Source organism: Stegostoma tigrinum, chromosome 10 (assembly GCF_030684315.1).
Source record: "Stegostoma tigrinum isolate sSteTig4 chromosome 10, sSteTig4.hap1, whole genome shotgun sequence".
NCBI lineage: Eukaryota > Metazoa > Chordata > Chondrichthyes > Orectolobiformes > Stegostomatidae > Stegostoma > Stegostoma tigrinum.
Window position 1 is genome coordinate 37621578 of NC_081363.1, and position 27104 is coordinate 37648681.

At 40.5% G+C, this 27104-nt stretch overlaps 1 protein-coding gene across 1 annotated transcript in view; it reads left to right on the forward strand.

Annotated features, from left to right (window-relative positions):
• Positions 1–234: 234 nt before the first annotated feature.
• The window catches only part of LOC125455609 (mitochondrial basic amino acids transporter), a 38029-nt gene continuing 11159 nt past the window's right edge, over positions 235–27104 (forward strand). Inside the window, exons 1-2 of the mRNA XM_048537793.1 lie at positions 235–553; positions 26227–26270. Coding sequence (XP_048393750.1) covers positions 520–553; positions 26227–26270 — 78 coding nt within the window. The 5' untranslated portion in view covers positions 235–519. The remainder of the gene's footprint in view (positions 554–26226; positions 26271–27104) is intronic.

Sequence of the window (27104 nt, forward strand, 5' to 3'; positions counted from 1 at the left end):
CTCATCTTTTCAGTAATTTTCACGAATGTTGTATTTGGTTGGCTCTGCATTGGTGAAAACAAGCTGGTTTCCGTGTTCTATACTCTTGCTTACTGTAGGAATTAATTAGGCTGAGCCACTGCCTGGGGAAGCAGCAACCAATGAACGGAAGGAGTGGGCCGACGGCTGGGGGGCGTGTTTACTTATGGCTGTGTTGATTGGATGGAACTGGTGCTAAAAAAGGTTATAAACCACCTTCAGTAGGTTTCGAAATAGAAAAGCTGGACTGCATATGAGGGAGAAGGGGTTGGAACAGTTGGTCAGGAAAATAAAAGACGTATATTAAATTGATTTTTAGAAGCAAAAGCAGAAACCTGTGTTGAGTACCAGAACGTGTTTAATTGATGAATTGCAGCTCCGTAAATATTCCGCTGATTGCATAAAGTGTAAAGCAGTCAAGAGCCGAACGGAAAGGCCCGGCCACTGTGAGCAGCTCGATCAACAAGAGAGACATCCTTTCATTCAGTGTTAGGAGGAGAAATGGCATTGGATTTCGTTGCAGGATGCCTGGGAGGTGAGCGTTTTTATTGACAAACAGAAAACAAATATTGTAGGCGGACGATCGGCTTTTATTTTGAACTGATCGGTCAGGTCGCCGCGTGCCTCGCTGGGAAGATAATAAACCGGTGGTTGCCACGTATTTGCAGAGCGATCTGCTTAATGAAAGCTCTCTGTGGCGGGGCACTGTCGGCTCCGGGTTCCGCTCCGCTCGCCTCCGTGTGACGGTAAGCGGCTCTAACACTTCGTCTCTGCTCACCGGCAACTCAAGGTCAGGGCAGAGCAAAAGGGATTAGAAACCAGTGCTGTGGGGCTGAGTGACGGTCCTGCCTCGGTACTTCCCTCCCTCGGCTTCCTGGCAATTGGCAGGGGCGACTTGGACTAAATTTCCCTTTCCTTTCCTGCAATGTATCCGGAAAAACCCAGTTGCCTGCGTTGATCATCCCTGTCGCTATTAATAGCATTGCTACACGTGAAAATCCATAACGTTAGCTGATATATTCCTGGCAACAATCTGTTGACCAAGTGTTTCTTGCCATAAGTTTTTTTAAAAAGACATAGTAAAACATGTTTTTCTTAATCTTCCCGTGCTTTCATTGAATCCCGTAGATTTCTGAGCAAAAGCTGATATTTTGTTGTTTTAGATCGAATCCCTGCTCTGAATACTTTCGTTATCACGGATTGTAGACAGCATCACTCAGTCGAGTTCATTGCATTCTTTTACTGACATTTAATTAAAATTCAAATATTATCATTTGTGTGGTGCTTACTTTCTGGACTGTTTTCTCCATTAGCTTTATTATCAGATCAGTAATATATTGAAATCAGATATCCATATTTGAAATTCAAAATCTCAAAAAAGCGCGTCAAGAATTAACCAAAGAAGGGGCTTAGAAACATGGTGGTTAAATCTGGAGTCGCTTTATTGACCAATGTTATAAGGGTAGACAGGAGGGGGGAAAAACAAAACGAATTAAGGAATTAGCTGTGGTGAAGTTACCAGATGAAGGTCATAACTGATTTTAATTTCAAAAATTTACTTCATAAAATATCTTCATATACATAGCCACTAAAGCAGTTTGGTTCTGTACAATAGCATGTGAAGAAACAAACAAGCATTGGAGTTTGACTCTATTCAACAAACAAAGCAGTGGTATTTCTTACTTGTACACGACTAGATTTGTATACGTTTGAGGTGGGGGCGGCGTTCATAAACTGAGATCAAACCTTAAGAGCAAAAGTAACAGTGGCCACACAGTGAGTTTAAAGTTATTGTTGTCTGATCCCTTTTCAGAAGGTTTGTTTTCACTCAAGGTAAGTTTCCACTTTATACATATATCCTGTCAGCTTCAAGTATTCAGATCCTACTTTCCAAAACTTGATGTTTTTGAAGGAAGAGTTTCCGTGGTTTGAGTAAGACTGTTTTTACAGTTATTTTGCTGATTAAATCTTTACGTTGATGCAACAATGCATGATGCAGAGAACACTGTACTCACTGAGGCTGTCACCTTCAATCATTGACTACAAAAATTTGAAGCACAGTTTGAGGTATAATGTAACATTTGTAAAACTCTTAAACCCAATTTAGTTGACACCACAAACTCAGTAATACCTTTTCTATTATCTGCTTCTATGTAAAACTATCTGAATACTAAAGTATGTTACAGCTGTTCAGTACAGAGTCCTATGAGCTGTAATACATTGCTTTCATGTTAGGAACACAGTTCTTCAGCTTTGCAGTTTTTTTAAAAAAGGTTTCACAGCCACTTCACACTTTAAACTGGCTACTTTGACTGTTTATTGTTGTAGTGTTTTAGGGTATTCACTATTCTGTTATAACGTAATGTCAAAGAGCAGTTTCTCAGTATAGCTTTAATAATTTAAAGTAGTGATCGAAAAGAGTTCGGAGACTTAATAAGAAATACTGTGAATTTGATAAGTTATATTTGCATCTCTTTCATATTGTTAATTGCTGTCAGTTACAAATTGTATTCTTCAGGATTTTTGTTATGTAAAATAACTTTAGAGAGAATTGTAAACTTACATACTACTTTGCCAGTGCCAACAAAATCTGTTAACATCACTGGAAAGGAAACACATTTTATTTCACAACATTTTATGTTGTTTAGGCTATTTCCTCAAGATTTTCCCCCCCCCCCACCCCGTTTAATACTGATAACATGTCATTTGATGTATGAGCTTAGTTTATCCTTGCTTTCCATTTCCTTTACTAGTTATTGACAAGTTATAGTAAAAAGTATATCATTTATAATTAACAAACTTTGCATTTTGGAATATTGTACATGCCTATGACTAAATAAATAAAAGAATTCACAACACAGAAACAAACCCTTCCATCCAACTTGTCCATGCTGACCAGATATCCTAAATTAATTTAGTCGCATGAGTTGAATTTGGTCCATCTCCCTCTAAACCCTTCCTATTCGTGTATCCATTCAAATAACTTTTAAATGTTATAATTGTATCAGCTTCCACCACCTTCTGGCAGCTCATTCCATATGTGCACCACCCTTTCAGTGAAAATGTTACCACTTAGGTCCCTTTTAAATCTTTCCCCTCTCTCTTTAAACCTATGCCTTCTAGTTTTGGATTTCCCTACCCTGGGGAAGAGATCTTGGCTATTCACCCTATCCATGTCCCTCATGATTTTATAAACCTCTATAAGATCACCCCTCAGCCTCCAATACTCCAGGGAAAATAACCCCAACCTGTTCAGCCCCTCGCTGTAGCTCAGATCCTTTAACCCTGGCAATATCCTTGTAAATCTTTTCTGAATCCTTTTGAATTTCACAACATTCTTCCTAAGCAGGGAGACCAGAATTTACCTGATATTGCAAGGCACTGGTGATGCTGGCTGGAGAATTGAGAACACGGAGGCACAGTCTCAGGCTAAGGAGACGACCATTTTGGACGAAGATGAGGAAAAAGTTCTTAACACTCTGATCCTGAGAGCTGTAGACACTCCACTTTTGATTGTACATTTAAGGCTGATACAGGCAAAATTTTAGTTTCTAAGGTTGTCAACAGTTATGGAATGGGTGTTTGAGATGAGTCATGATGGTGTAAAAATGGCAGAGTTTACTCCTGCTCCTATCTTCATTTCATGAAAATGAAGATCAAATCATTCCTTAATTGGAAAAGTTTCAGGAGGTTTATGTCATCTTGTCTTGTAATTTTATCGTTGAAGTCCAAGTATTATTTGGCAAATCTACTCTGCATTCTCTCCAAGGCCAACATATTCTTCCTAAGATGTAATATCCAGGCCAGTTCACTGTACTCTAGGTGTGTCTACCCAGGGATAGGGAAAGTTCTGTTCAGACCTTGAAACAATCTTCATTGTCGTCTGAAAGAAAAATATAAATCATTAAATGCCAGTGTTTGGCTTGACTTCAAGGTATGGAGGAGAAACATTGGAATAAACAAGGTGGGAAAAGCTGAGTTTAAGAGTCGTGAGATCTTGTTGCAGCTCTATAAAACTTTGGTTAGACCGCACTTGGAATACTGCGTCCAGTTCTGGGCGCCCTATTATAGGAAAGATGTGGATGCTTTGGAGAGGGTTCAGAGGAGGTTTACCAGGATGCTGCCTGGACTGGAGGGCTTATCTTATGAAGAGAGGTTGACTGAGCTCGGTCTCTTTTCATTGGAGAAAAGGAGGAGGAGAGGGGACCTAATTGAGGTATACAAGATAATGAGAGGCATAGATAGAGTTGATAGCCAGAGACTATTTCCCAGGGCAGAAATGGCTAGCACAAGGGGTCATAGTTTTAAGCTGGTTGGTGGAAAGTATCGAGGGGATGTCAGAGGCAGGTTCTTTACGCAGAGAGTTGTGAGAGCATGGAATGCGTTGCCAGCAGCAGTTGTGGAAGCAAGGTCATTGGGGTCATTTAAGAGACTGCTGGACATGTATATGGTCACAGAAATTTGAGGGTGCATACATGAGGATCAATGGTCGGCACAACATTGTGGGCTGAAGGGCCTGTTCTGTGCTGTTCTATGTTCTATGTTCTATGTTCTATGAATGCAGTATTCCAAAAGTGGCCTAAACAACGTCCTGTACAGCCGCAACAGGATCTCCCAACAGCTATACTCAATGCACGGAACAATAAAGAAAAATGTATCAAGTACGTTCTTCACTATCTGTCTACCTACAACTCCACTTTCAAGGAATTATGAACATGTCTGCAAGGTCTCTTTGCTCCACAGTGCTCTCCAGGACCTTACCATAAGTGCTGCCCTGATTTGCTTTCCAAATTTACCTGAATTATCTAAATTAAATTCCATCTGCCACTCCTCAGACCATTTGATCAGATATCCTTGTAGTCTTGGACAACCTTCTTTGCTGTCCAATACATCACTAATTTTGGTGTCCTCTGCAAACTTACTAACCATATCACTTACATTCACATCCAAATCCTTTATCAAAATGAAGAAAAACAGCGGACCCAGCACCAATCGTTGCAGCACACTGCTAGTTACAGGCCTCCAGTCCAAAAAGCAACCCTGCACCACTACCCTCTGTTAACCAGGGGCAGGCAATGGCTGAGTAGGATTATTGCTAGACTGTTAACCCAGAGACCCAGGTAATTTTCTTGGGACCAGGGTCGAATCTTGTCATGACAGACCATGAAATTTGAATTCCGTAATAATTTGGAAACAAGAGTCTAATGATGACCAATAAGCCATTGTGGATTGTCAGGAAATACCCATATGGTTCACTAACATCCTTTAGAGAAGAAAATCTGCCATTCTTACCAAGATGGTCACGGTGTAGGACACTTCAGATGGAGTTTGTCTACTCCATCCATTCCTTTTCTTTTCTTCCCTTTTGTTTTTAAATGTCTTTCTTTTCCTGGCCTGCTCTGACTCCCTGACTGAGTGCTGACCCAGCGTGGCAGCCTTGCAGCTTGGGATGGCAGCATCCCAGTCTGCTGGGGCAACCTCTCTGCCCAACGTGGTGGTCTTTCAGCAGTACATGGTGGTGTCTCAGCCCAGCATGGACTTCCAGACTCAAGGTAATTCCTTGAGATATGGTCCCACCATGGCTAAGCACTTAAAGAAGACTGTAATGTTTGAGCTTGCACCTTTTTTATGTCTTTATTTTCTATTTAAAACCAAAAAGGCCTGCAATGTGTAACTTAACCTTATTTTGTATGTTTTGTGCTATACTGTAATTACTGCAATGTTTAACTTTTGACTTTGTTCTTTCTTTCTACCTTGTTCATAAGATTCTGTATCTAGGTACTTGTACTTAAGATGGCGATTTGTACGGCGACATTATATACTTTTCACTTTTATATTTGTATACACGTGACAGTCAAATCAAATGGTGTGGCCTGCATGTGACTTCAGATCTACAGCAATGTGGTTGCTCTAACTTGCCCTCTGGCAATTAAGGATGGGCAATAAATGCCAACCTGGCTTGTGACAGCCACATCCAATGAATACATAAAAAAGTTTAAAGGAATACACCCAGCCAAATTTTTAAATCTCTCAAATAAATTCAGGAATTAACATTATTAATTTCTTTATTGAAAATATGAATGCCACAGACTTTTTCAGCTCCGCCCTTTGATTTGTAAGTTCAGGAACATATTAAACAGTAAGAATTCTCCAAATAACCAATCCTGCATTAATAAGTGTCTAAATTACCCAGAATGGACATTGCAACTAAATTGATGACAACTGAGCTAATAGTTTTTTTTTGTGGTTTCCGTGAGATGAATATGCTTTCATTAATTTGATTCATATTCAGAAATGTTAATTTTATTTTTAAGGATTTGTTATTTAGTATTACTGAAGTCCCCACTTGGTTACCGTTGCAGTCAGAACTTCTGGGAATTGATTGATTGAACAACTGTCATCCAGCATGTTCTGTATTGGTACATCACAAGCCTCATTTATTTACGTTTTTTATCTCTTAAAGCATTTCAACGTAAAGGAAGAACCCTGCAATTTTACCATGGCTTATCACGGTTCTCAGGACATCCTAAATTCCTTTATGTCATTCCAATTAATTACTTTTTGCAGTACAGTCACTCACTTTGGCTAAACATCAAGGGTAATTTTCAGGTAGCAAGGTCCCACAAACAAAAATATCTGTAAAATGAATGATTTAATTATTTTCTTAGCAATGGAGCAACTATTGAGAAGATACACCAAAGCTTAGAGTAGTCGATCAGTTGGTTGCATAATCACTGTGGAGTCAGAGAGTTTCAACCCCACTCCAGGAACTTGAGCACAAAAATAGTGTCTGACCTTCCAGTACTGAGGGAATGATGCATTACCAGAAGTGGCATCTTTCAATTCGAGTCCTCATTTCTGATGTTGATAATGGTGTCCACCTTTGTCATTGTTACTCATTAAAAGAGATGTAATAATTTTATAGAACTGCGCATGCATAGAATAATGCAGAAATCCAGCTGTTGTGGTCAGTGCTTCTACACTTCTTTAAAGGGTGTGCTGTTGAGGTCCCCTGAAGTGTAATCCATGAACAACCATTCATCATTCCTTCAGTGAATTGATGAAATCTTTCACTTTTGTGTTCTCAGTCTTATTGTTTTAAAAAAAGTTAAAAGTTGTTGCCTTAAAGGATGTGGTAGTGCAGTGGTAATGTCACTAGGCTAGTAATCTAGATACTCTGGATAATGCAGTGAAGATGTCAGTTCAGATTCCATCATGGCAGCTGGTGGAAGTTGTTCTCAATTAATAAATCTGGAAATGAAAGCTAGTCTTAAATAAAGAGCACTATGAAATCATTGTTAAGTGTTGCAAAATCCCATATGGTTCAGTAATGTCCTTTTAGGGAATGAACTGTGCCACCTTTAACCCATCTGGCATAGATGTGGTACCAGAACCACAGCAATGTGATCAGCAATGTATATTTTCCATGAAAGAATAAAAGGGAAAAAACCTTGCTGTTTGAGGTGTATCTGAGTATTCAAAAAAGATAAAAAGACTTGCATTTTTGTAATGCCTTTACATCCACTGTGTGTCTGAAGTCTTAGTGAAGTAGTTCTGTGAAGTTTCACTACTGTTGTAATGTACAAAATGTGGAAGCTGATTTTGTACAACAAACTCCCACAGACAAAAATGTGATAATGACTAGAATGTTCTATTGACCGGTGATAATGGGAACTGCAGATGCTGGAGAATCCAAGATAACAAAGTATGAAGCTGGATGAACACAGCAGACCAAGCAGAATCATAGGAGCAGGAAGGCTGATGTTTCAGGCCTAGACCCATCCTTAACCTGGTTGATGTGGCAGGTATTATTCTGTAGTTGACTATTTAGAACATAACCCATTTTAAATAAGGAGGAGAATAACATTGATTCTTAAATTCAGGTTAATAGGTAATTGAAATTGGGTAATTTTTGCCCAAATTGAACCTCAATAAACTCACTGGAACTTTTTAGGTTTACTATTAATAGCTTACTCTAGAATCCTATGATGTTGTGCTGAACTTTTACACTAATCCAAAGGTCTATCTTACCTCCACCCTTACCTTTATACTAGCATCCATATGCCTACCTAATTGCTGCTTAAATGCCCCTAATGAGGCTGACTCCACTACCCTCTCTGGCAATTCATTCCACGCCCCTATCACTCTCTGAATAGAGAACCTACCTCTGACGTCTCTCCTATATCTACCTCCACTCATTTTAAAACTATATCCCCTCGTAGCTTCCTCCGCCCTAGGAAAAAGTTTCTGGCAGTCCACTCTATCCATACCTCTGATCATTTTGTACACCTCTATCAAGTCACCTCTCATCCTTCATTGTTCTAAAGAGAAAAGCCCTAGTGCAGTCAAACTTTCCTCTTAAGACCTTCCTCCATTCCAGGCAACATCCTGGTAAAGGTGATAATGGGAACTGCAGATGCTGGAGAATCCAAGATAATAAAATGTGAGGCTGGATGAACACAGCAGGCTCAGCAGCTTTTGTGCTCCTGAGATGCTGCTGGGCCTGCTGTGTTCATCCAGCCTCACATTTTATTATCTAACATCCTGGTAAATCTCCTCTGCACCTTTCCCAACGCTTCTGCATCTTTCCTGTAATGAGGCAACCAGAACTGGACACACTACTCCAATGTGGCTGAACCAGGGTTTTGTATACCTAATGATGTTATTAACAGATGTGTCTGTGAAAAGTTGATTGGTTAGAATGTTCTTACCGTCTGCCCAAGTCTGGATCTTTTCAGTGATGGTACTGCTGAACCAGTCTTGGTGATGGACATGTAAGCCCTCTCTGTGCTTCTCAGTGATCAGAATGGATGAGCACTGATTCATCACCTAAAGTAATCGGAAAGGCATATTCCAGTCCATATTTGACCTGATGCCATTAAATTTTGTGACGCATTTAACTTTCAGACAAGTTTTAGCCATTACTGGTGCAGTGTTGAGAGACATTTGCTTCATCATTTCTTTCAAATGTTTTTCCAATTCACTTTATTGTTAATGATATGGCCATCCTGGTTATTGCTCATGCAAAGCAGACCACACTACCTTCTTGCTTACTGTGCTTCTGTTTCTTAAGTTCTGCTGAGTGACAAACAATTTTTTGTCTGCTGTGTCTCCAATTTAGAATCTAATCTTAAAATCACCAGATAATATATTTTTGTACATATTGATGTAAGGCAATTTTATTTATTTTAAACTTAGTTTAAAGTGTTGTTGTTCATTGCCATTGTGCCATTATTTGTTTGCAAGATGAATTATACTTGCATTTGGACTGTAGACCTAATGAGTGAGAAGTTACAAGGATATCATGCTAAGATAAACAAGAAGTGCATTGGCTACAAAATACAGCACAATTTCCAAAAGAATGTCACTTGATTAGTTATGTAGTGGAGTCTGTCAGTCTTTTTAGTAAAGATTTTATGAATGTTTGTTGGTTAGTTTGTTTGTTAATAACAGTTTGCTGAATGCAGTGGTGGCCATTGCTCACCTGTATTTTCCTTCTGTATTATCTTGAAGAACAGAAATGACATTGTATCACGGCTGTTCAAACCCTTCACTTTGTTGAAGATATGTATCCTTAGTTGTATTTGTTATTGGATAAGCTTTGTCAACAAGATGGTTCCTGCGTCAATATTTATTGTGGAGAAAGACGTGGAAGCTAAGGAACTCTGGCAAATCTATAGTGAAAGAGTCCACATTACAATAGATGAGGTGCTTAAGGTCTTAAAACACAAAGGTAGATAAATCCTGGGACCTGATCAAGTGTATCACAGGACGTTGTGGGAAGCTAGGGAAGAAATTGCTGGGCTCCTAGCAATTTGTATTATAGATAGCCACAGCTAAAGTGCCAGAAGACTGGCTAATGTGCCATTATTTAAGAATGGCCATAAGGAAAATCTAGGGAACTACAAACTGGTGAGCCTGAGATCAGTGATGGATGAGTTGTTGGAGGGGATTCGAAGAAACAGAATCTACATGCATTTGAAAAGTCAAGGACTGATTCGGGGTAGTCAGCATTGCCTTGTGCATGAGAAATCATGCCTCACAAACTTGATTACATTTTTTTGAAGTGGTGATCAAAAAGGTAGATGAAGGGAGTGCATTGGATACTGTCTACATGGTCTTTAGCAAGGTCTTTGACAAGGTTCTGCATGGTAGAATAGTTAGGAATGATAAATCGCATGGGATCTCAGGAGAGCTAGCTGATTGGATGCAAAATTAGTTTGACAGTGAGAGGTAGAGGGTGGTCATAGAGAGTTGTTGTTCAGACAGGAGGCCTGTGATGAGCGATGTGCTGAGGATTGGTGCTGGTCCACTGTTGTTTATCACTTATAAACAATTTGGCTAAGAATATAGTTAGTATGCCAATCACACCAAAACTGGTGGTATAGCAGTCGGTGAAGAAGTTTATCTAAGGGAATAACAGGAGCTTGATAAACTGAGCCAGTGAGTCAAGGAATGGCAGATGGAGTTCAATTCCGATAAATGCGAGGATTTGCATTTTGCTGAGACAAACCTGGGCAAGATTTACATAGTTAATAATAGTGCCCTGAGGAGTATTGAACAGAGAGACCTAGGAATGCAGGTACATAGTTCCTTTAAAGTGGGGTCACAAGTAGATGTGCTGAGGAAGGCACTTGACATAATGGTCTGACTGATGAAAGCAAGTGAGTGTAGGAGTGGAATGTCATGTAATGGCTGTACAAAACATTGGTAATGCCACATTTGGAGTACTGTCTACAATTGTGGTCACCCTGCTGTAGGAAGGATATTATTAAACTGGAAAGGGGACAAAAAAAATTTAAAGATGTTACCAAGATTGGAGGGTTTGAGTTGTAAGGAAGACTTGATGGGCTGGGACTCCCCCCACCCCCAAGAGTGTCAGAGGCTCAGGGTGACCTTTATCAAAGTTTATCATGAGGGGCGTAGATGAGGTGAATAGTCAAGGTCTTTACCCCATGGCAGGGGAGTCCAAAAACTAGAGGGCGTAGGTTTAGGTGAGAGGGGAAAGATTTTAAAATGGACCTGAGGGGCAACGTTTTCCACCGAGGGCGATGCATGTATGGAATGAGCTGCCAGAGCAAGTAGTAGGGGAGTACAATTGTAACATTTAAGAAACATTTGGACAAGTAAATGAATAGGACAGGTTAAGAGGGACATGGGACTGTTTTACTTTAGGAAACCTGGTCAACCAGGGCAAAGGTAATAAAATGTGAGACTGGATGAACACAGCAGGCCCAGCAGCATCTCAGGAGCACTGAGATGCTGCTGGGCCTGCTGTGTTCATCCAGCCTCACATTTTATTATCTTGGATTCTCCAGCATCTGCAGTTCCCATTATCACTGATACAACCAGGCCAAAGGACCTGTTTCTATCCCGTTTGACTCTGACTCTTAAAAATTATTTCACAGTTGGGTGCTTCAAATTTGTGATACTGAGTTGGATGTTTAAGCCACTGTTTAATCATTGCATGTAGAAATTTGCTGAGGCCTTTTTTTTGGAATGCACAATCATCATTGATCTGCTGATATCAGCGTTGTAGTCTATCGTGCAGACGTTATTCACCTTTGCACTTCACACTTTTGGTAGTTAAAGGATTGATAGAACAGTTACATCCATGTTCCACTCCTAGGGTTTTCTTGTAAAAGAAATTCAATTTACATGGCTTCTTGATTGGGTTGGGAATCTGCACTAAAATTAATGCCATGTGTGTATTTTAGTGGCTGTCATAAGTGATGTTTATCCCCATATCTGATTAAAGTTTTTCTTTTGGTGTTATCTTATTACTCGGAAGGAGTAGTAACATAAATATAAATAGAATAGAAAATAAAATTTTTTTTCTTGTAAACAAACATTGTTAATTTCCTCAGTGATAGTAAAAACTGCAGATGCTGAAGAATCTTAGATAACAAGGTCTAGAGGTGGCTGAACACAGCAGGCTAAGCAGCATCAGAAGAGTAGGAAAGCTGATATTTTGGGCCTAGACCCTCCTCCAGAAATGGGGGAGGGGAAGAGGGTTCTGAAATATATAGGGAGAGGTGGAGAGGAGACAGACAGGTCAAAGAGGCAGGAGGAGATAGGTCAGTCCAGGGAGGATGGACAGATCAAGGGGGTAGGATGAGGCTAGTAGGTAGGAGATGGGGGTGGGGCTTGAGGTGGGAGGAGGGGACAGGTGGGAGGAAGGACAGGTTAGGAAGGCGGGGACAAGCTGGGCTGGTTTTGTGATGCGGTAGGGGGAGGAAGATTTTGAAGCTTGTGAAGTCCACATTGATACCATTGGGTTGCAGGGTTCCCAAGTGGAATACGAGTTGCTGTTCCTGCAACCTTCTGGTGGCATCGTTGTGGCACTGAAAGAGGCCCAGGATGGATATGTTGTCAGAGGAATGGGAGAGGGTGTTGAAATGGTTCGCGACTGGGAGGTGCAGCTGTTCAGTGCGCACCGAGCGTAGGTGTTCTGTAAAGTGGCCCCCAAGCCGCCCCGTACTTTTGTGTTTCTATGGCTCAACTCTCTGCTTCGTATTGCAAGCAGTAGTATGGAGAGATGAATTAAGAAAATTGTACAATTTAGGCTAGTAAATCTAATGTAATCTATTTGTGTGATTTGTTTGTTGGCATGCATAATCTATTTTTAATGACAGATTAGTTTGCCCAATTCTAATGCTCAGCTTAGCATTGTCATGAAAGTATGTGACCTTACTACTTTCTCTGCATTTGGATGTGTTTTGCTACAAAAAAAACTTTTGAGTACATTTCGTAACTTGATCCCTTTAATGCCAAAGACAGATAACATAATCTAATAATGCTTGTTATGGATCTCAAGCTTAAATGGAACAGTACATTTGGTTGTATTTTTCTTTCTGCTTTGCAACAGAACGATTCAGAATGTTTCTGCTTTCGACCTCTCACACCATGCAACTATTTGTATTTAAATGTAGTTGTTCCATTCCTGTTGATTTTTTTTTTCCTCTATCCCTACTACCCATTTCCTTGTATGAATTTTTAATCTGATTATGGATTTTGAACTCATTACAAATATGCACTGGTACTCATCTCAGTTTTCTAGCAGTTCACATAGCTGCAGTCCACCATAAGTGCTGATTTAGTCACCTGAAATTATATTGTTAACATCTGCTCTCCTTAAACATGTCAGTAAATTTTTGAACATCCACAGTCTGTAATGTTTTCATTTTGCTAAATGGAATATACTTGCCAGATTTGGTTCAGCTTTCAATGGTAGCTTGACATTTTTCTTGGCTTCAATTAGCAATTTGGCTTGAATTTTCTTGCCTTGTTTATGTAACAACTACTATAAACCAACAATAGTTAATTAGTTGAGAAGTATAGGGCCACAAGCTATAGGAACAGCATCAGACCTCTCAACCCTGTTCTCCTGCATTCTCCCTATAACCCATGGTTCTCAGTCCATAAACTTGGCCTCAGCAGCCTTCTGTGGAAATGGGTTCCACAGATTAACCACCCACTGGCTGAAGAAATTCCTCCTCATCTCAGTTCTAAAGGATTGACCCTTCAATCGGAGATTCTCTGGTCCTAATCTCTCCTACTAGTGGAAACATCATCTCCATGTCTACTCTATCCAGGCCTCAGTATTGAGAGTTTCAATCAGACCCCTCCTCATCCTTCTAAACTCGATCTAGTACAGACCCAGAGTCCTCAACTGCTCCTTATGACCAGCTTTTCATACCTGGGATCATTCTTATAAACCCCCCCGGACCTTCAACACCAGCATATTCTTGGATGCAGAGCCTGAAACTGTCCATTGTATTCCAAATACAGTCTGATCAGAGTCTTATGCAGCCTCAGCAATACATCGGTACTCTTGTATTCTAGCCCTCTCAAAATGAATGCTAACATTGTATTTGCCTTCCTAACTACCAACTAGACTTGCACGTTAACCTTTAGAATCCTGAACTAGTATTCCCAAATCCCTTTGTGCCTCAGATTTGTGAAGCCTTTCTCCATTTAGAAGAGTCTGCGCTACTATTCTTCCTACTAAAGTGCATTACCTCACTTTCCTGTATTGTATTCCTATGTCAGGATACAGCATTATATAAATGGCTTATTTATTATTTTTGTCTCATAAATTTGGGCATTTGTTGCTAACAGACTGTAGATGTAAAGGCCAATTTTCAAGTCAACAAACTGTATCTAATCAGGTGCTGTAGAGATTAATGCTGGGGCCTTATCTATGAAGATCAATTTAGATGATGTGACTGTAGTGTTACTAAATTTGCTGATGCAGAAACAGATTGTCTAAAAGTTATGGAGGGCATAAAGACTCTGCAAAGGGATATTGATGGGTTAAGTATGTGGGCAAAAATGGCTGATCTAAAGGGTATCGGGGATAAGCAGGAATATAAAATTGATGCCCCACTCAATACCAAAGATCTTACTGAATGACAGTGCAGGCTGAATTACCTACTTGTATGATAGTATGTTGAAATATGTAATAACACTGCAAATCTTCTATAGCTGTGTGCCTGTATTATTGGGTACAGGACAGTGATTCAAATTGCTATTAGCTCCAGACGTCAGGCCATTTTATTGAAAAGGTTTCTTCAGTTCATGGAATACCATCTTAAAGAAAGAGAAGTTCTGTGAATTAAAACATATCCCTGGTATTCTAGCTGCATTTTTTTCAGTGCAGTGAGGAAAATATTAATGTCTTTTAGAATTTTGGAAATTAATCACAACTTAAAAACTAATAAAGGAAATTGTTTATCGCATTTTATGCACTTACATTTTTAAAAATTTATATCCTTTTTGCTTCTCATCATTTGTGTAAAGTCTAGTTTATAATTATACAAGATGTTAACTAAAATGAGTGTCAGTCAGAACAGCAGTAACATTACAAATGTAGAATTAAATAAAGCAGTTTATGCTTGCAGACTGAACTGAATATAGCAATCGGGTTAGTGCTTTAGACACTTAAGTAAAGTTTATGTCGTCCAAGTGTTCACATTTGAGCTTAGCAAGATTTGCAAAAACCACATGGCAGATCACGAGTATTCAATTCCTCAAGGGAGAGGTTTCAGCTCAACTGGTTCTCCTTTTAAAATGCCACAGCAGAAAATGGTATCATTCATTCAGGGTAGCACTTATGACTATCACTGAGATAGTGCACTCTTGTGAACTCACTTTGAAACACTAGCAAACTAAACTAAGCAACATAATAGATGTAAACAACTAGTGAACGGTGTTGAACACTGCTGATTTGTCAGCAAAATGTTGCTATGATTTTACCTGGATTCTATCATACATAGGAATTATAGACTCTCAAAATTTTTTGACTTTTAGGTATGTCACATATTCTTCAAAGCTCCCAAATATACAATGTGTACTGTTCTTAAGTGTTCATGACAGCATAAGACGTAGGAGTAGAAGTAGGCCATTGAGCCCATTTAAAATGCTCCACCATTCAATAAGATCACAGCTGATCTGATAATCTTCAACTCCACGTTTCTTCCTTTTTGCCATAACTGTTGATTCCCTTATTACTTAGTGACCCAGCCTCAACAGCCCTCTGTGGTAAAGAATTCCACAGATTCTCAAACCTGAGAAGAAAGTGGGTTTTATGCTTTTTTGTTGTGTGAAGTCCATGCCCCCATCTCCCATGGATGACGAGGACTGAGTATATGTTATAGTTTAACTTTATTTAACATTTGTAGTGGCAGTGTCAAGCTGTAATAGCATCATCTCAAATTTTTACTTTGTATTTCGTACTGTAATCCTTGTTTGCCTTTTTAAGACATGGTAATGGAAAATCTTACAATAAAACTTGAAATTCACATTTTAGTTGGACTTGTGGTTTGTATATTTAAATTTGATTTGATTATGAAAAGCGCAGGTTAGAAATAAGACTGAGAACCTGAATACAGATATGTTTTACAAAATCTTTTACACTAACTTACTTTGCTTTCTTACTGAGTAGTTGAAACATTATAGATTCTTCAGCAAGCCAGCATAGTGCAATATCGTTATATACTCTGTGTTAGCTGGACAGGTCCCTACACATTTAGGTTCAGTTTGCTGAAAATACGTACTAAGGGAAAGCAGGCATCGCCTAATGAATCCTTTCCTGCCGAATTGAATAATAAGAAAGTAAAGGGTTTGCTCGATTAAGAACACTTCCGTTGTATAAATATTTACACGATTGGATGTTTAGCACAGGAACAGGCTAAGTTCATCGACTCAAGCATGAGTTTATGCATTATTCCATAAGCCTCATTTTACTGCACTTACCCATTTCAGTACTGTTCTTAAGTGTTCATGACAGCATAAGACGTAGGAGTAGAAGTAGGCCATTGAGCCCATTTAAAATGCTCCACCATTCAATAAGATCACAGCTGATCTGATAATATTCAACTCCACGTTTCTTCCTTTTTGCCATAATTGTTGATTCCCTTATTACTTGGTGACCCAGCACTTACCCATTTCAGTCTTGCAGTATGTCTTCCTGTTCCCCTCTCTCAGCTAATTGCATTAATCATTCCCAAGGGTTTGAATTTAACTCTGCATAAAGAAATTTCTGGTTATCTATATTCATTTACTGTTATAGTAACATTTATAAATGAACAGTCTTGCTACATCTATCACATCAACTAGTTTCTAATTTTAAAAGCCTTTCCATTATTAGACCCTCTAAGATTTTTCTAATGGAGAAAACCCCAACATGATCGATCGTTCTCAATAGCTGTGTTCTCTCAGTTCTAATAGGTGGCACCAGGGCGGCACAGTGGCTCAGTGGTTAGCACTGCAGCTTTACAGTGCCAGGGACCCGGGTTCGATTCCCACCTCAGGCGACTGTCTGTGTGGAGTTTGCACATTCTCCCTGTGTCTGCGTGGGTTTTCTCCAGGTGCTCCGGTTTCCTCCCACAGTCCAGAGATATGCAGGCTAGGTGGGTTGGCCATGCTAGATTGCCCATAGCGTTCAGGGGTGTGTGGGTTATAGGGGGGTGGGTCTAGGTGGGATGCTTCAAGGGGCGGTGTGGACTTGTTGGGCCGAAGGGCCTGTTTCCACACTGTAGGGAATCTAATCTAATACCATAACCTTTTTAGCTTTTTTTAAAAAACACTTTTCACACTGCATCTGAAATAAGTCCAGAGGCTGGTAGTCTGTCTCCAAGTCATCCTTTATTTACATGTGGTAAGTCCTTGACACTGACCCAGCTGTCTCAGAGCTAGCTTCTGGAATGTCCGAGTATCTGATACACCTTTTATTGTCAGCCAGAGCTCTGATTGGACCAGCCTCAATCAGGGAACTCCTTTTCTTTGATGGCTAGATGCATCTGTGTTTACTACCTGGGCTTCTGGACAGTGTTCCAACTTGTAATTGTACACACTTAGTATTAGAGCCCACTGTTGAATTTGGCCTGCAGCTATGGGCAGTACTGCCTTGTATTCTTGAAGCAGACCTAGCAGGGTTTTGTGGTCTGTTATTACAAATTTACATCCATGAAAAGGTATTGCTATGACCGTTCTGTCTAGGTGTATTTACACTCTGCGTCAGCAAATGTCCTGGATGCATACGCTATTGGGCATTCCTCTCCATTGGGCTATCTATAAGCTAATACTTGCCCGATACTGTATGAGGAGGCATTGCACATCGATACCAGATCTTGTGGGATCATAGTGTAGTAACACCTTAGACGGTGATAACCGTTTCTTTAGTTCCCTGAAAGCTACAACTACGTGACCATTTCCAAGGTTGACCCTCTTTTTAAGAAAAAAAGTTGATGCCTAGGTGCATGGATGGAGGCCAGGTTATGTATGAACTTTCCATAATAGTTCACAGGCCTAAGGACGACCTAAGCTTGGGTGTAGTCATGGGAGCTGGGTCATCTTTGGTCGCTGTTATTTTATCTAACAATGTGTGCAACCAAGTCTTGTCAACACTGTACCCCAGGTAGATTACTTGGGGTGCCTGCAACATATTTTTCCCTCCTTAGGTGTATGCCCACCTGGAAGAAATGCCTAAGGACTATGTCGAAGTTCTTCAAATGCTCCTTTCTGGTCTTCCCTGTTGTCACGTCATCTAGATAAATGGCAATCTGTAGTAGACTTTGCAAGATTCTCCATTGTCTGCTGAAAGGTTGCAGAGGCTGACAGTACCCTAGATGGCAGTCTCATATTGGCACAAACCCTTATGGGTATTGTGGCACACTTCTGGGAATACTCATCTAACTGTAATTACATGTATGCATAGCTCATGTCCAGCTTTGTGAATGATAACCCCTGACAGCGCCCCTCCCCACCATTTGCTTATAAATCCCCTATGTGACGGATTGGGCACTTATCCAGCTGTGAAAATTTGGCTTATCGTTTGTTTAAAATCTCCACAAATGTTGGGCTTCACAGTCAGTATGACCAAAGCTGCCATTCTGCAAAATGGACTGGTTTCTTGATTCATTTATTTTCCAGTCTTCTGGTTTCTGTCTCTACTTTTGCCTGTAAGGCAAATGGCATTGGGCAGGCCTTGTAAAATCATGGAATTACATCCTAGTCCATATGCAGTGTAGCCCTGGTTCCTTTAATAGTCCCTGGACTTCAGAGTATTTAATTAGGACTTCATTCAGGCAGCCATTTTCTAGTTGAAAAACGTTGAGCCAATCTAGGTGAATCACTGTCAACCAATTTTTTTCCCCATCAAGCTTAGGCCTGGTGCTATGACTACAGTACTGATAACTGTTTTTCATAACAGAGTAGAATCAACGCTGTACCCTTAATCTGTAAAGGTTCCCCGGTATTGGTTCTCAATCTAGCTGAGATCTTGCACAAACCTAAGGGTTGGAGTCCAGAGTGAATTTGGTTAAAACTGGTTCTGCATCACTGAAACTGCTGCACCAGTATCGATCTCCATTAGAATCAAGTGACCATTTAAGCAGACATTTATTTTAATTGGTTCCAATCTGGGTGTTGCTAAGCAATTTAACTGTTCCAAACCCGATGAAGGTGAACTTTCCAGGTTGTACGCTGTGCTGGGCACTGGCCTAGGAGTTCTGCTACTTAATTTAGGTGGTGTAGGTCTCCTCTGCTGTCTCTAATACATATACCAGCAGCTACTACAATGCCTTCCATTCCAGGCCCTGATGAAAATTAACTACAGGCATGGCTGGGCGTTGTTTTAGGATTTTGCTGTGGGCCGACCTCGGCCTTCTGTTCAGGCTATGTCCTAAGTATGACTATGCAATTGCCTTCACTCAAGTGGTGTCCCCTACGCTCAATTGGACTTGCAAGGGAGCCCACCTCCCTCAGAATACCCTACAACTCATATGCTGCATTTTTCCACATTTTCTAATGACAAAGCCAGTTATACGTAGTGCCAGTTTGAAGTCCAGTTGGGCTTCAGCTTGTAGACATTTTGTGCATGGTTACATCATTAATCCCACTTACATACCAGACTCTCAGCATCTCATTAAGTGTTAAACCAATGGCAGAGGTATGTGACTGTCATCTTAACCTAGTCAAAAATCCAGACACTGATTTGCCTGGTTTTCAAATAAAACCAATAGCATCTCAGAGTTAGAGGAGGGTTGGAGATCATAATATTCCTTAACTAAATATGTCAATTCTTGAAAGGTTTCAGAATCTGTTGCCTAAGAGAATGTTGGGCTCCTTATAACAAATAAAAGCTGCAGGTCCACAATCTGTCAGGAGAATTAATCATTGCTTTTCATCGACCCCAATATCATTTGTGTGGAGTGGGAGGGAATGTATTCTTTCCACATACTGGGCCCAGTCTTCAGCCAGGTCAAACATGTCAAGTTTCCCAAATAATGGCATGGTGCCAGAAATATTTACCCCAACTCAAGGATGATTGTTGCACGTTTCTTCAGGTTCTTTACTCTTATTGTCACTGAAATAACCTCTGAGGCAGGTAGCCTGTCACCAAATCACCTGTTTTTATATATATGCTGGTGTAGTACTTGACACTAATCTGGCTTTCTCAGAGTGGGCAGAACCTCTGACACTCCTGTCAATATCTGTCAGCCAGGCTCCCTGATTGAGGCTGTCATTCTGGTCCAGTCAGGGAACTCTTTTTATAATATCTACCTGGCTGACTTTATCATAGTCACTACAGCATCTATCTCCTTTTTTTATGGTATAAGACCAAGGGCCGAATGTTTAGACCCTGATAAAAGTTGGGAATTCAAGGCCCGCTGGTTGTACTTTTTGAGACATTGTTCCCAGCATCAGCACTGTTCAACAGCCAGGAGGATTCTGGGGTAACAAACCTGCCTGTTTCCCAATTAAGGCCAGTTTCAAGTTGCTAAAGAGCTCATCGTTAGCTTGTTGAAGGCGAAGGTTAACATTTTCACAAAAACGCACAGGTTGAATGCAGTTTCTGGCATTGACCACCTAAAGGTTGGCTGGTACACAGAGCAGTCAACCTTGACTGTCTTCGCCCTGTAAAGAGCTCAATGGTGTAGATAGGGTGACACTGCACAGGTGACTGGGAGAGCGTGTTGTTGCCACTCACTGTGCCCTGGGCAGGACAAGCAGAACGGGGTTAGGCTGCTGATCACAACGCAATGTTCAGGAGAGCTGCTGCAGGCTGCGAACAACGGGGACACTGTTCTCAGATTTTGGGCCCTCTTGTCATAGTGTCGGAGATGTACAGCACAAAAACAGACACTTTTGGTCGAACGCGTCCATGCCGACCATATATCCTAAATAAATATAGTCCCATTTGCCAGTATTTGTCCCATATTGCTCTTAAACCCTTCCTAATCATCTATTAATCCAAATGCCTTCTAAATGTTGTATATTATACCAGTCTCCACCGCTTGCTCCGGCAGCTCATTCCGTTCACGCACGATCCGCTCTGTGAAAAAGTCTACCTTTTAGGTCCCTTTTTAAATCTCTCCCGTCTCACCTTACACCTGTGCCCTCTGCTTTTGGACTCCCCATCCTAGAGAAAAGACCTTGTCTATTCAATCTATCCATGCCTCTCATGATTTTATAAATCTTAAGGTCGCTCCTCAGCCTCCAACCCTGGCAACATGCTTGTAAATTTTTTTTTTCTGAACCCTTCCAAGTGTCACAACATCCTTTCTGTAGCAGGGAGACCAGAACTGCGCACAGTATTCCAAAAGTGCCTGAACCAATGCCCTGTACAGCCGTAACATGACCTCCCAACTCCTGTACTCAGTACACTGACCAATAAAAGCAAGTATACGAAACAACTTCTTCACGATCCTGTCTACCTGTGATTCCACTTTCAAGGAACTATGAACCAGCACTCCAAGGTCTCTTTGTTAAGCAACACTCCTCAGGGCCTTACCATTAAGTGTATAAGCCCTGCCCTGATTTGCCTTTCCAAAATGCCTCAAATTTATCTAAATTAAATTCCATCTGCTACCCCTCTGCCCATTGGCCCATCTGATGAAGATCCCGTTGTACTCTGAGGTAACCTTCATCTCTGTTCACTACGTCTCCAATTTTTCGTGTCATCTGCAAAATTACCAACCATACCTCCCATGTTCATATCCAAATCCTTTACATAAATGATGAAAAGCAGTGGACCCAGCACCCATCCTTGTGGCACACCGCTTGTGATCAGCAACAGCACCCTGTGGTGGAAATACAGAACTCCAGGCAGGAGGAGGCCACAGAGAGAAAAGGTGATGGGAGGGGTGATTGGAGAGGTGCATCATTTGATGGCGCACGGGGTTGAAGGTCTCGTAAACGTGTCATGAATATCAAACTGTTCTGGTTCAGGGATAATTCAGCTGAGCTTTCTGAGCCAGCATGAGGAGAATGGCATGTAACAAACAAATAAAACAAAATGCTGCAGGTGATGGCAATCTGAAATAAAAACAAATGCTGGGGAAACTTGGGTGTGGCAGCCTCTGTGGTTTAATATTTTGAATCCAGTGTGACATTTTTCCAGATCTGAATAGGGCTAGAAAAAGCTGGAAGGTTTTTAATGCTGTTGACAAAGGATGGATGAGCAAATGGAACTGAGCAAAAGACAAAATGAGCACTATCGGTGGTAAAGAAGAGAGTTGTACAATGGTGTAAATGATAGGTGTGAAAAGGAGAAAGTGGATACACTTTGCTGAGATCAAAACCAAGAAAATAAAAACAGGGCCTGATAGGGTGGTGGTTGTAATCACAGTAGAGAACAGAGTTGAATTTAATCTTGAGTCTGAGAGGGTGTAAAGTACTTGTGTGGAGAAATGAAGTGTTCTTCCTCAAACTTGCTTTGAGCTTCATCAGAGATCTGTAGCGAACCCAGGATGGAAACAATTAATATGAGAGCAAGATGGTTTATTGAAGTGACAAGCTGCTGAAAAGCTGGGGTGATTCTTGCGGACAGAGTGGAGGTGTTCCACAAAGCAGAAAATGCTGGAGAAAATCAGCAGATCAGACAGCATCTGCAGAGAGAAACAGAATTAATCCATCTCGACAGCTGCTGCCAGACCTGGTGAGTCTCTTCAGCATGTTCTGTTTTTATCTTAGATTTCTAGCAACTGCATTCTTCTGCTTCTATAACCTCTTGGTTTCCAAGTTTAAGTGCATAGTGCAAACAAAGGAAATTTGCTGTTTGTAATTTGCTATATAATAATGTTGTATGTTATAGCTTTGCTCTTATTCTTGCCATAATTCTGGGCCCTTTTATTGAATATGTTTTGTCTAAAAATTTTGGGTTGGGTGGCTTAAGAGAATTAATTTTCAAATTGTCACCATTATAATAGTGGATAGCCTGGAATTTAGTGTATCTTTAGCTTTGAGATATGGCTAAATCAGTGTGCCCAATTTATTCACGTATTTTAAGACAATTATATTTTTATGAGAGAGGAACAGTGGGTGGGGTTTGATAGACCATTGGAGGTAAGCAGTAGATAAGACAGTTATTTAGAACATAGAACAGTACAGCACAGAGCGGGCCCTTCAGCCCATGATGTTGTGCCAACCATTGATCCTCATGTATGCACCCTCAAATTTCTGTGACCATATGCATGTCCAGCAGTCTCTTAAATGACCCCAATGACCTTGCTTCCACAACTGCTGCTGGCAACGCATCCCATGCTCTCACAACTCTGTGTAAAGAACCCGCCTCTGACATCCCCTCTATACTTTCCTCCAACCAGCTTAAAACTATGACCCCTCGTGTTAGCCATTTCTGCCCTGGGAAATAGTCTCTGGCTATCAACTCTATCTATGCCTCTCATTATCTTGTATACCTCAATTAGGTCCCCTCTCCTCCTCCTTTTCTCCAATGAAAAGAGTCCGAGCTCAGTCAACCTCTCTTCATAAGATAAGCCCTCCAGTCCAGGCAGCATCCTGGTAAACCTCCTCTGAACCCTCTCCAAAGCATCCACGTCTTTCCTATAATAGGGCAACCAGAACTGGACGCAGTATTGCAAGTGCGGTCTAACCAAAGTTTTATAGAGCTGCAACAAGATCTCACGACTCTTAAACTCAATCCCCCTGTTAATGAAAGCCAAAACACCATATGCTTTCTTAACAACCCTGTCCACTTGGGTGGCCATTTTAAGGGATCTATGTATCTGCACACCAAGATCCCTCTGTTCCTCCACACTGCCAAGAATCCTATCCTTAATCCTGTACTCAGCTTTCAAATTTGACCTTCCAAAATGCATCACCTCACATTTATCCAGGTTGAACTCCATCTGCCACCTCTCAGCCCATCTCTGCATCCTGTCAATGTCCCGCTGCTGCCTACAACAGCCCTCTATACTGTCAACTACACCTCCAACCTTTGTGTCGTCTGCAAACTTGCTGACCCATCCTTCAATCCCCTCATCCAAGTCATTAATAAAAATTACAAACACTAGAGGCCCAAGGACAGAGCCCTGTGGAACTCCACTCACCACTGACTTCCAGGCAGAATATTTTCCTTCTACTACCACTCTCTGTCTTCTGTTGGCCAGCCAATTCTGTATCCAGACAGCTAAGTTCCCCTGTATCCCATTCCTCCTGACCTTCTGTGTGATAATAGCTTAATACATTGTTTTATGAAGAAGCTAAAATGTTAAGAATTCAGTATTACAGTTTCAAGAATCTGAAACCAGTTGTTTAATTACTGTAGTGGTGTGGTACGTTTAGAGCCCCATTGAGCACTTCCCACATAATGAATGCGAATATTTTTGAAATATTTATCTTTAAGTAGCCTGATTAAACAGGACTGCCCTAATTTTAATACCAATTCCTGCTCAAATCTTTAAGGAAATTGTCAATTGTAGCATTCAGTTTGATGTGAATTGTGTTTTTGTAGTTCAATTTACAAATCTTTTTTGGCTTTTGGCGTACATTGCAACAAAATATGACATGACTGAAGAGAGATAATGGGAACTGCAGATGCTGGAGAATCCAAGATAACAAAATGTGAAGCTGGATGAACACAGCAGGCCAAGCAGCATCTTAGGAGCACAAAAGCTGACGTTTCGGGCCTAGACCCTTCATCAGTGGTCTAGGCCTGAAATGTCAGCTTTTGTGCTCCTGAGATGCTGCTTGGCCTGCTGTGTTCATCCAGCTTCACACTTTGTTATCTATGATGTGACTGAAGATATTTTTCGAAAACATTGTGGATGAAATTGGTTTTCCTGAATAAAATTATATTTAAAACATGTTTATATATCCCTCATAGAGCTTTGTAATTAGCAGATGGTTAGCCTGTTAGGTGATGTTGTCCTTTGCGTTTGTTTCAAATATCAGTAATATTTTGGGAAAGTTAGCATGGGAAATATCATTTCATGTTTGCATTGGCCATCATGCCGAAATTATATCTCCAGTGTTTGTGTCCTGGGAAAACAAGGCTGTTTTGTTTAGTATTGTGGTGCATCCAGTGACCAATTTATGTAAAACTGCTGCAATATGAAGGATGCATTCAGGTCGAAGTAAAGTGAGGTTTCTTTTTTTATTGCTCCTCCAAAAGTGCTCATGTACTGAGGTGTGTCCTTTAGAATCTCACACAATGGCCATTTTTGATACAACAGTTGATGCTGGATAAGGAATAATGGCCAGCTGTTCAACTGTGGTATAACAGAATTGACAAATCTTTTCTCACCTTCTTTGCCCCACCTTTTAATTTCCAACAAGTCTAGTGTTTCGGAGATTACTTCTAATATTTTCTGTATCATGGGAAGACCTTAGTGTGAGAGACATTACTGGGATCCACTTTCTGGACTCTCTCAGTGTATTAAGTAAAGGACAATGGATTGAAACACAAATAGTGCTTTGAGCACTAAATCGCGGTGTGGGTGTGGGTGGAGGTGGAGGGGGGAAAGCATTGTCAGTGGCATTGGACCCACTGACAAGAGGGTTTGTCAGATCAAGCTCCAATCAGGTAATTAAGAGCTGACTGCCAGACTTCCGAGTGAATCAAGGTCCTTGATGCTGAAGTCCCAGCTCAGCAGAGCAATTAGAGGCTCACAGATTCTGTGTCCAAGAGTCCTTTTCTGAAGGTCTAGCTGTCAGGCGATCAAATGGTGAGAAAGCAAGCCATCTTCTTATAAGTAGGAGGCCACTGGGGACTGTCTTTCAGCAGTCGTGTCTGAACCCCAGTTTTGCCTCTTATTCGTTTCAGGTCGGGGGAATGGAGACCTCATCACCCCTTCTACCAATCACAACCTGAAACACTCTGCCACTTTTTAAAGGGCATTTAGAAACGCAAAATAAACAAATATTAAAAAGCAGCCTCTTTTCAAAGCTGTTGGTGGCTGTTCAAGCCCTTAACTGGCCAGTAATTAACAACTTAAAGGTCAAAATGGACTTTGTTGTGTAGCACTTATTTGCTGAAGTGGGCTAGTACCTCTCTGTGGCCAGTTCTCTCAATTATTTGCTCTTCTTGCTAATCCAGGGAAGACAAAGTTGCAGCCACTGTGTGCTAGTCACAAAACTAGGATACAAACTGCGGGTGGTGGTGTTCTGTATCCCACTGCCAGATGATTGTTGTCAATGCAGCTGGAGTTCTTAGCTTCAAAACCTTGACTGACTAGGGTCCCGATCTGCAGAGCTCCCAAAAGAATGCAAGTCATCGTATGTATTTATTTTTGACATCCAAGGTACAATTGGTATTGAGTTTCCCCAAGTGATAAGAAGTACGTTGTTTAAATCCCTGTTATTTTCTTTTGATATAGATATTTATTTGGCACATTTGTATGTTCTACAGCTTACTGGCATGAGTTGAGCAAATATGTTAATTTGGTTATTTGTTTCTTGCAGGTGTTGCAGGTGTTCTTGTTGGGCATCCCTTTGATACAGTCAAGGTGAGGTTGCTAATGCATTCTTGCTGATATCTAAAATGTTAAACATAACATGAAATCTATCGAAGTTAACAATTCTAAGTGTTACTTTGTAAAAGTAAGCAAATATTTTCAAATACAGTCTTGATAATCTAGTCAACAGCTTTATTTTCAATTACAGCTTTCTCTAATCAATTATATTTAATGTTTTCTCTCAGACTCAATTGTAACAATATTAATGTTGGCTTTCATTCAAATACTTTCAGCCTATTCAAGGTAATGTTTATCCGATTCGTTGTACCATTGAGAACCACTTTTAACTACTGTTCTTGATGGATTTTGACCTCAGATTTGACCAGAGGAGATTGAAAATCATTGAATAAAGGAACATGCAGTTTCATTGAAATAAACCGGGTGGTTATTTCATGATTCTTTGCTTGATGGATTGTGGTTTGTGGCAGAAATACATGGGGTTTGTGGAAAAGATACTTTTAAATATGTCATTTTAATTTATTTTAATGGAAGTAATTTCCATGATTGTAGTGGGTTGTTTTTGTGTGTGTGAATAATTAGAATGAAGGGTCAATTGGAATTAAAAGGCTGCATTTACACTTGTAGGATAATTTCTAGGAGCCAAATCCATATTGAACCAGGCTCCTAATTTCCACAATTTTCCATCTTTAGTTTAAACAACAAATTTCAGGGCAGTAGTGGCAATAGTTTAAGAATTGAATATGTCAAAGATTGACTAAAGCTTTAATTGCACCTTCAAGGAAGTGTGCATGGCCTGTATTGCAATAATCAGACTGCCGACTTCTTCATGATGGTATGTGAATCTGATGCTTCCTGCATCCCCTG